This window comes from Stylophora pistillata, chromosome 9, assembly GCF_964205215.1.
Source record: "Stylophora pistillata chromosome 9, jaStyPist1.2, whole genome shotgun sequence".
NCBI lineage: Eukaryota > Metazoa > Cnidaria > Anthozoa > Scleractinia > Pocilloporidae > Stylophora > Stylophora pistillata.
The window spans coordinates 10,305,702-10,316,081 of NC_142527.1; the positions used below are offsets into that span (position 1 = coordinate 10,305,702).

The 10,380-nt window shown below is 42.4% G+C and overlaps 1 protein-coding gene across 1 annotated transcript; it reads left to right on the forward strand.

Moving 5' to 3' along the window:
- The first annotated feature begins 258 nt into the window (after positions 1 to 258).
- Positions 259 to 10,149, forward strand: LOC111337639 (lysosomal Pro-X carboxypeptidase). The gene is made up of 14 exons (XM_022943975.2): positions 259 to 577; positions 1,233 to 1,370; positions 1,977 to 2,078; positions 2,795 to 2,869; positions 3,169 to 3,226; positions 3,726 to 3,774; positions 3,934 to 3,988; positions 4,519 to 4,624; positions 4,748 to 4,864; positions 4,951 to 5,006; positions 5,275 to 5,439; positions 6,656 to 6,721; positions 7,104 to 7,225; positions 9,841 to 10,149. The coding sequence occupies exons 1-14, from the start codon at positions 398 to 400 to the stop codon at positions 10,103 to 10,105; spliced, it is 1,554 nt and encodes a 517-aa protein (XP_022799710.2). The 5' UTR covers positions 259 to 397; the 3' UTR covers positions 10,106 to 10,149.
- The last annotated feature ends 231 nt before the right edge of the window (positions 10,150 to 10,380 follow it).

Below are 10,380 nucleotides of genomic sequence, written 5' to 3' on the forward strand. Positions count from 1 at the left end.
CTAATCCAAACCACAGGAAACTGGTAACACAAAATATACCTTGACTACAACAACCTGTTTTCACCGCTCGATTCATTGGTCAACAGCCAAAAACTACCAAAAAAAGCACATTAATAATACATATGATACTCAGATCGCAAGTTCTGTTATTGACATAAGTGTGAAAAGTTAGCAGTAAAACCAAACGAAACGAAAATATCCATCTTTGAAGGCTGAGGATCAAGGTAATTTTAAATGTGGAAACAACAACAATAACCCGTGCCGATCACGAGGAAATCACATGGATGAATCGACACGAGGTCACCGAAGTCACGAGTTAGGCTGGGAAACAGACAAATACACAAAAGGCGTCACAGTATCTGCCACTTCAGATGCAAGGCATTAGTGACTAACCATCATGGCTGCATTTGAAGTCTTCTGTAGGATTACATTCTTTTTTCTGGTTGTTATTTCTGCCAGTGATGCCTTCCGTCTTCGAGCTCGATTTCCTCGTCCACAAGGAAAGGATTTTGGACTTCACGCTAAGCGACAATTGTGTCCGTTTTGCATCTACGAGACAAAAACGTTTCGCCAAAAGGTAAAGGATCTTTTTAGCTTCATAACTGTTTTACATTTGGAATTCTACGCCTCAATTCGATTTCTATTTCAGTTTCTGAAAGCGGGTCTAACATTTCAACCGCATCAGCTGGAGTGGTTTTTAACTTGGAAGGACAAAATTACATAGTTTGCCATGTAATATCCCGGCCAAATATTGCAGATCATCAGTATTAATAAAATTATTCACTTTGTGTGATTATTTATTTAAGGGTCAATTTGATTAAAGACCTTTTATTTGTAACAGACATCTGATTTTCCGTGAATTTTTTAAGTTTAGTTTGCCTAGAGGGATAATTCGCTGGTTGACACCTAATGTCAAGAAAAGTTATTGTTTGACAAGCAGGTCACGTTTGTATCACGTCCCATCTCTAAAGCTCGATAAGCAGCAGCTGTTCGAGACCGGACTCGAGAGAAAATCATTTTTACCCGTATTTTCCTCGAGTTGATTTTGTCGTCACCCGCGCTATTCAAGATTCGGAATTGTCACACAACAAGTGGTGCGTGACATTCAACGTCTTAAAATAACACAATCAAATCTTTGCTGAGCTCGAAGAAAACTTAATGATGCTCAAAATATTCAATCAATTATACCCATACCCACATCAATTATTTCCATTTTTTTTTTTATTTCACAGCTGGATCATTTTGGCTTCAGCAACAATGGCACTTTTCTACAGCGTTACCTTGTGGCGAGTAAGAACTGGGTGGAAGGAGGACCTATCCTCTTTTATACCGGAAATGAAGGAGATATCACCTGGTTTGCCAACAACACGGTGAGTATTTGGTTACTGAATTTCCAACAATACAAGGTTAAAATTACCAAAACACATCAATATTACCAATTAAGTTGATCTTTAGAATTAGGTCTTGAACTCCTAGTTACCGAGAAGCGAATCATGTTTATTACCCGAGAAGGTCAGATGTATTCCGTATCCAGACCTTTTACGGCTTTTAGTGGCACAGTTACACGGTAGGATCTGGGTACGAAATTAGGTTAAACATGTCAGCCACACATTTTTCGCAAGCGCTCTCTGTCATGTCAGTCTGCGTGTTGAAGACTATAAGTGGACGAGAGGGAATTGGGACCAACGAGGGAGAACTTGACTGCCTCTCTCCCTTGTACCCCCCTTTTTATCATCACTCTAAATGAATCCCATGCAAGATTGACATTTTTAGGACGATTCCGGATCGCGAGTCACGTGTGTTCTACTCGTTAGTCAGGATTTGACAAAATTCTTTGCCCTCGTTCATTCTAACGAAAGCTCTATGACAACGTAGCCCTTGCGATCATCATCTAGGAAGGGTCGCTTTTAAACATAATGTAATTTGAAGGTAACTAAACGTGTGGGCTAAGATTGCAAAACTTGTCTTGTACCCAGGGATTCATGTGGGATATTGCAGGGGAGTTTAAAGCCATGCTAGTTTTTGCGGAGCATAGGTACTATGGCAAGTCCTTACCATTTGGAAAGCTGTCTTACAAGGTTAGTTCAACTGATTAATGCAGTTTTCATTTGAGTGCCAAACGTTATGCATGATTGAAATGGTTTACCCTGTTATGCCTTGTGACTGGTGTAAAACCCTGGCGCTTGCCAATTACATGCAAACTAAAGCTAACTTGATAGTGTGCGCGCGCTTTCCCCGTCCTTAAGGGGGTCACGTGTGTTTATTTTGGATTTTCATTAGATTCTTTCTTTCTTTTGTTCTAGCTTGTTCTTAAGGTTATTTTGAGTTTCAGTTCACGTCATTCATTCAGAGATCGATCTGCATTATATTTTCTTACTCATTTTGATAATATAGATGAAAAATAATTGTTTTCCCCTCTTTTAGCACTGACTGTGATTCGAATCGTTCGATCATGGGAAGCAAACACGGAAGGGATCTTTTGATCAGCGAACCTATGATCCCCGTGAGGGGAGAGGAATGTTTTCGGGATTTGGTGCCTTAAAACAATTCTTTTCCGTTGAGTCCAGGTCCTATCACCTTGAAGAAACCTTGACGAGCGTTACTAACTGTTGATTTGTAGAGTCGACTAAGGAGAAAAAGTAGTAAGCGGCGAATAAAACGCACTAGAATTCTAGAACACAACTGCCATGTTTATTTCCACCTCGTGGTCTCCGTTACCTATGATAATTTATGCTAATTATGACAACCAGATGAGATAGCCAATCAGCACTAACATCGAATTGTTTTCATTTAGGGACCGAAGTATTTAGGATATTTGACCTCAGAGCAGGCTTTGGCTGACTTTGCTGTTCTTATTCGTCACATAAAGGCAAGATAATGAGGGTTTGCTGAGTTGGCTCTTGATAAATAATTCTCATTTAGTTGCAATTATCTGTTGAATATGAATGAGTATATGCAAGGACGTATACGGAGGATTCTCCAGTAGGGTAAGGGGAGGGGGGTGCTCTTTATTTATTAAATGTATTAGCGAGAATCGGAGGCATGCTTCTCCCTTCTTCCCTCCATCCTTGAAACTACCTCCCTAAAAAGGGTTGATCGACTGTTTCTCCGGAAATAGTCTCGAGCGTTTGGCAAAAAGCAGCTCCTCACTATATCCTCTTTTTTTAGGAGACAGTACCAGGAGCAAGTGAAAGCCCAGTGGTCGCTATTGGAGGGTCCTACGGAGGTAAGAATCAGAAGCCAGCTCAGGAGGAGGATCTCGCACAAAAGTGCTTCTATTAAGTCGACTTATTCGCAACATGAGTGGAGCAGCCGCGGCTGTGGGAAGAATGGGAAGGAGAAGAACTGATTGATGTCTCCGACTATGCATTTGTTTCATGCCAAACTCAAAACAAGACGAAATTTGGGGACCGCTTATAATTTTTGCCAGAGGGGGTCGGGGTCGGAGGATATTGTATAACATTCTTATGTCCCCCCCCCCCCCCCACGTTGGCAGTTAATTGGCAGTAAAGTCTCATTAATTCCTCCTTTATACTCTGTTTTTGACGACCTCTGTTTCCCCTGAAAACCATATAATCCCCCAAAAAAATCTTCCGTGGCCCTCTTTTCCCCTGGTGATAAATGATTATCAGTTCCTTAGTCTGCACGCGACGGTGTGAAATATACGCAGCATAGTCACCGGATGTCTTAAAGATACATTTTTTCCGTTTTTTCCTCTTTTTCAGGGATGCTGGCCGCTTGGTTTCGAATGAAGTATCCAAATATTGTTATAGGGTAAGTGAACGGGGCCGATACGAGCGGTGAGAGGAACGAGACCAGAATTTGATGCTTATATTTCAGGAGAGCTCATCATTATTATTGACATTGTTCGAAGAGACCGCTCACCAACGCAGGTTACCTTGAATTTCTTAACCGTTATTTTTTCCAAACCAGGGCCCTCGCAGCTTCAGCACCAATTCTTCAATTTACAGGATTAACCCCTTGTGAGGTGAGACATTCATCTGAGATTTCTCGATGCCGTAAAATCTCAGTCAAACCCGTCCTCCCTCCCCTTGTAACTTTGCCACATGTTAGCCATCCTACTTAAAAGGCTCGTCAAACACTGCTACACAATTCTTCCCGCTCATCAGGTACCTTCCTACCCCTCTTAAGAAGCTTACAAATAACTTGTAACTTGGTCAGAACACGTAGGAAAAGGAACAGTGATTTTTACTATTTCGTCGTCAGTCGTGGAAAACCCTGATTGACCTTTTGAAGTCTACCTGTAATAGAAGTGTGATGTTAGTTTACATATTCAGTTTCATTATTAGATTTTTGCTTTCGTAAGCCCTCTGGACATAAGTGGTCTCCTTCCCCGACCGAATCTTAGCCCATCTACTGATTCTTACAGAAATGCCAGTGTTTAAGCCTTGGACCTTGTATATTTTTTTGCAACCTTGGTGATAACCAAACAATGCATAATCTTTGGAAACTTCTAAAAGCTTCTTTCTTCGAATTTCTTCCAATGTACATTTGCAGAAGTTTTATCAAATTGTTACGGAAGATTTCCGTCGTGACGGAGGAGACCCATGTGTAAATTTGGTAAAAAAGTCATGGAACGTCGTAAAAGATTACGGTAAAACAGGTACAAGGAATATCACTTCTTTTAATTAACTGAGTTTAATTAAGCAAAGGTTTTGTACTTTGTTGAATATGCTGGGGTTTGCATCACCGTAAATACCTCGTTTTACATTTTTCTCTCTTGTAGAAAGCGGGCGGAAAAAACTATCCAGTATATTTAAGCTGTGTTCCCCTCTCAAAACCAAAGACAACGTCACTCAGTTGGAATATTGGCTGAGCGAGACCTGGGTCAACTTAGCAATGGGTGAGAATTAGTGTTATTCGTTGTCGTCTCTAATAAAACGAATTCTAGCCAAATATTTCGTGCTAACCGCTGCATTCATCTTACAGTGGATTATCCGTACCATGCCAGTTTCTTGGAACCTCTTCCCGCTTGGCCAATCAAGGTAAGGCGCAAGCCCATTGTTTTATTTCAAATAAGAGCTTTTTAAAAACTCGAAGCGTCCATCTTCCACATTCTCGTACCCAGATGATCACTTGCCTTGTCTCGCAATGGTGGGTGAAAAGGAGTGGCTCTGGGGACGAGAATGAGCGGAAGATGCACGTCACGTGGAAGGAAGCGAGAGTTCTTAATTTGTTTTCTCTTAAAAAGGGATTGTTTATTAGAAGGTAGGCACCATGAAAGCAATCACAATTCTTCAATCTTTCCCTCAGGAAACATGTAAATATCTTCAAGACGAGTCGCTAGACGATGACAAACTCCTGGGAGCCATATCCAAAGCTGTTGGAGTGTACTACAACAGCTCAGGCAATGCCAAATGTTTTAACACCTCACAGCAAGCTGTATCCTTCCTGGGAGACGAAGGCTGGTATTTCCAGGTTGGTTGCTATTTGTGGAGCAGTCTCACGCAGTTGGCAATCAAGCTTCACAAGTTATTAGGGAACAGTCATTATCCACCGCCTGAGGGACCGGAGAATCTTTTTTGGGAAGGGGGGGTGGAGGTGGGGATCACATGGTTTTCAGGGGAAAAAGAGGAGGCTCAGTCGTCGCCAACATGGAATTGTGTAACCCATAACTCCCACGACTGACCAAAACATAATTTCTCTTTACAATATCAATACAGCACCAGGCAGATAAGTGATGAAAACAAATACAAAAATATCAATTATAGCGTGGCTCCCACGCGTGGGGCAGAGCCCCATACCCATGGAATATGGTCAACCTCTTTTCCTTTGGTTGTCACGTGACTGACCGAGCGTACGTACGTACGTACGTGCCTTCAGATTGCACGGGTAAGGTAGGGGATACTATCAAAACGAAGTGAGGGGTGACTCAGGCGAGTCTTGGCAAATGCACATCTTTTATGTTATCATTAATATTACGAACTTGGGAGCTCCGCTTTTAGGCTTGGCTAAATCTTTATATTAGGATTATCAGTTGATCCTAGACCAAATTTTCCGAACTAAACTCATAAGAATTTTATAGACGTCTTTTAGGAGAATTACTGATGCGATCTTGGGCATAAAAGAGTTGAAAGGGGACCATAGAAAATTGAATGAACGAACCATAACTTAGTCACTCGCTCAGCTACAGACACTTTCTTCCTTCCTTGAAGTTACTTTAAACATTTCTTTTTTTTCTCATAGACCATCCCGATCACATTACCTCTATTTATTTTTGTTTTGTTTTGAGTTTTTTTTTAAAAACCATTTGAAATCAACACTGTTCACTTATTGACACTTGCGACATAAGTCGTTGGATCAACTTCACTATCTGAGAGACCTTAACTTGTTATCAGTTGACTGTTGTTAGGCTAGGGGGGGTCAGTGCGCAGACACTAAGGTACTGACATCAATTCAAGTAAGTTCTTTGTTGTGCTTTTATATCAGCCTTGTATATGGCGGCTGTTAATTAGGGAGATCAGAACCAATCTTTGGATCAGACTGCATAATCCCTGGACCTTGCTTCTGTTTGGTCACGCGCTCCCGGCCTTTTATGATAAGACTGCGCGCATTTGTAAGAACATCAAAAACTACGCACTGTTGGTTCACGTGTCCTTTGAGTTAACTGGCTGAATTGATGTTGTGATTTTAGGCTTGTACCGAGATGGTCATGCCTCTCTGCTCAGACGGTGTCAATGATATGTTTACCAAGTCAGAGGTAAGTAAGCGACATACGCAAAGATAAATTCGATTTCACCTTAAACTAACATCTCACTGTTCCAATAGTTCGGATCAAATGTTTCCGGTTCGACCCGGGCGTGTTCTTGATTAGAGACTCTCCCAGGAGTTAAAGTGGATACAAATAAACTTTCAGGAAACCTGACAAAATGCTTGAGGAGGGGGGGGGGGGGGTGGAGCGGGGGGGGTGGAGCAGGGGGCGGGGGACTGGGGACGGAGGTGAAGCGAGAGGGGAATAGTTTGCAATAGCAAACCGTACGGGGGGAAAAGTAGCACTCACTTCACGCCACGGAGACAGACCAGCAATTGCTCACGCTCCGTTTGTACTCTCCAATAATGGTGTCTTGTTTCTTATCCGTTAGTGGAATTTCGATGCTTACGCCAAAGATTGCCAGAAATCACGTGGCGTGACACCGCTGGAGTACTGGGCCGAGATTCAGTATGGTGGCAAGAAGTTAAAAGCTCATAGTAACATAGTGTTCAGGTAAGTCAGTGATTATTTCTTTCTGGATTCGAGTTTTGATATTCCCGCTTAATATTTAAAGGGGCACACAAAACAAGAGCGTTTCTAAACGGATAAGAGCTAATCTCTTCCTAGTAGGGGGGTGTGAGGCACCCTGGTCTCTCTCCAATTTTTGTCCGCCAAAAAATCCATTCAAGTTTTTAACCAAACGATCTAGCGACAATCCCAACACAGCGGTCAAACGTAGGACATGCGCAAGAGGACCTTGGGCAGTCAGGATGGCAACGTTGATGAAGACGTCGATTAAAAAAAGAACTTTTATTTTTAGTTAGAATTTCGAAAGTGGCTGCACGTGTTAACCGTCTCTTACGGCGCCACATCTCAACTTCAGCATAACGTTTAGAAGCAGCTCATCCTCGGAGACCCAGGGGCTGAGTGGATTTCAAGTTAGGGCATGAAGAGCCCCTGGGGACATTTTCTTACAAGACTAGTTCCAAACGGTCGCAGTCGTTCTGCCATCTGATTGGTGCCAGAAAATCTTTGTGTTTTTCTGCCCAATCAGAGTGAAGTGTGCTTTAGAGTCCTTTCGTGTGTTTGAACACGGACATATACTTGTAGCCCAGTTGCTCACCATGTTTGTTTGGACCGTGCGACAGAGATTTTCTTGTGAAAAGTTTCAGTCTCGGTACACAACGTAAGAGAAATCGATCAGATTGTCCGCGAAAATCTTACCGGAAATTATACTGAATACTTTCGCAGGTATCACTAGAGAACGTGTTTTAAAGTTTGCGAGGTTTGTATACCACACGATGGTTGCAGTCATTGATATGTCGCTTTAAACGATAAACGAGATTTAAGCTTAAATCTTTCTAGATTTTTTGCATAATTTGCTGTGACTGAAACTTTGCCAATCCCGTGAAGTTATTTCCTCGCACGGGCCACGCAGGTATGTCGAGCAACTGGTACTTGCGAAACGTTCTGTGCATGCCAAACTCTAATCTCATCTTCGCTCGAAAAAAAAGAAAAGCTAAGCGTGGAAATATTTGCTTATTAGATGTGGGTAGATGACCCTGTACTACTAAGCTGACATTTGCAATAAAGCAAACCCGCCCTTTCCATCCAATATTTCTTGGTCTTTGGTTTTGTTTTTCCCACTGAAAACAGCATCGGATCGATTCCCAATGATCAAAGGTATTTAACTTGGTCTTCAGCAATCGACAGACTGAGGTGAAATGACAATGACCAAGGGACTGGAAGAGAATCCGTGGCCTTCCTAGCTCAAGAATTTCAACACTCTAGACAGCAGTTGAAAGATTAAACTCTTTCCAAACCCCTTCGGTAACTGCCCGAAAACATCTCTCCTTCCCATGATGTTCTCGTTAATAAGTTTTTGTTCAGATTTTAATTAGCAAACGGAAACACAGCTAAGCTTTCTCTTAGCACTTGCTGGAGGTCGTCCACGAACTTAACGTTCTCTGCAACCTTGGCCGTATTGTGAATGACTTTACTACTAAGATTAGATTTTGGCGCGCAGAGAAAGCAGAAAGCTACGTAGGCGAAAGCGCCAGTTGCTCGACATACCTGCGTGGCCCGTGCGACGAAATAACTTCTAGTGATACCTGCGAAAGTATTCAGTATAACTTCCGATAAGATTTTCGCGGACAATCTGATCGATTTCTCTTACTTTGTGTGCCGAGACTGAAACTTTTCACCTCAAGCAAATCTCTGTCGCACGGTCCAAACAAACATGGCGAGCTACTGGGCTACTAGTATGTGTCCGTGTTAAAACACACGAAAGGACTCTAAAGCACACTTCACTCTGATTGGGCAGAAAAACACAAAGATTTTCTGGCACCAATCAGACGGCAGAGCCACTGCGACCGTTTGGAACTAGTCTTGTAAGACAATGTCCCCAGGGGCTCTTCATGCCCTAACTTGAAATCCACTCAGCCCCTGGGTCTCCGAGGATGGAAGCAGCTTTGAGTTCCGAATGGAAATTAAAATAATTTGCCGTCGCGGTTTCCGTTTGTAGACCACGCAAAGTTCGGTGATTTCACGTTGCTGCAGAAGACAGCTAAGAAACGTACAAAGTTTTCAAACGCCCGTCCTGGCTGTTGTTCTGATCATCACTTCTTTTGTTTTTCCACTTACTCGTTGCCGCCGTCGCCGTCGTGGTTTGCTTTAGGTCCTAAATTTTTGCCGCGCGCGCCAATTTCCCACCCAACATTTTAAAGGAAAGCAAAAGAAACAACCGTTTTCTTGAAAAATAGGTGAAAGAAAATTGAATCGTTCATGGCAATCTGTAAAAGAAAACTCAAGTAGGGAAAAAAAAAACTCGAGACTTAACGAAAACAAAGGTTATTCAATTACGATTATCCGGTTGATCTACCATTCTGTTCTGAGCTTTACCAAAAAAGTTATACGCTTCTAAACAGCCTGAATGCACACCACCTAAGCGCTACCTAGTTATTACGACGTTGGCACAAGCACAGACATTTGACCGCTGTGAGAACAACCCCACAGTTAAAGCGCCAAATTTGCGAAAAGAGAACTCTTTGCAGTTTGTTCCTGCTAACGACAGATACCTACGGACTACTGACTCAACGATCTTCTGCTTTCATTTTGTCCTGTTGTAGCAACGGTGCCCTTGATCCCTGGGCTGCGGGCGGGGTTACCTGCAACATAAGCGACAGCCTCATTGCTGTGCTGATAGAGGATGGCGCCCATCACTTAGACTTGAGACATAACAACCCGTTGGACCCTCCGTCAGTCGTGCAGGCGCGAAATTTAGAGAAATACTACATCAGCAGATGGATTTCCGAGGCCAAGAAACAGAAGAAGGAGAAAGCAAAGCTTAGAATTTCTGACAAGGGAAAGTTTAGAAGTATATCAATTCGATGATCTGTCGGTTGTTAAAAATATAGCAGCTATTTTGTTTACTTTTGTATAGGCCCCCTTGATCCTTTTTAAGTTTTCTACCTTGAGTATGAATCTATTTTCCAGATGTCCCTTTCCCATTGCGTGTCGTAAGACAAGAATCAAGGTGATCGTAGCAGCCTATCTAAACAAATAATTGACATGGAGCCAATAAGAACAAACAGTTTAGACAAAGCGCAAGTCTCCAAATCCTGATTGGTTTTAAGAGTAATCTTCATAGAGTGTCGAAAGTAACCCCG

Coding starts and splice junctions, on each gene's coding strand:
- LOC111337639 (XM_022943975.2), top strand. CDS start 398: ATGGCTGCATTTGAAGTCTTCTGTAGGATTACATTCTTTTTTCTGGTT. Junction 1,371..1,976: donor CCTGGTTTGCCAACAACACG/GTGAGTATTTGG, acceptor TCTTGTACCCAG/GGATTCATGTGGGATATTGC. Junction 2,079..2,794: donor TTGGAAAGCTGTCTTACAAG/GTTAGTTCAACT, acceptor GTTTTCATTTAG/GGACCGAAGTATTTAGGATA.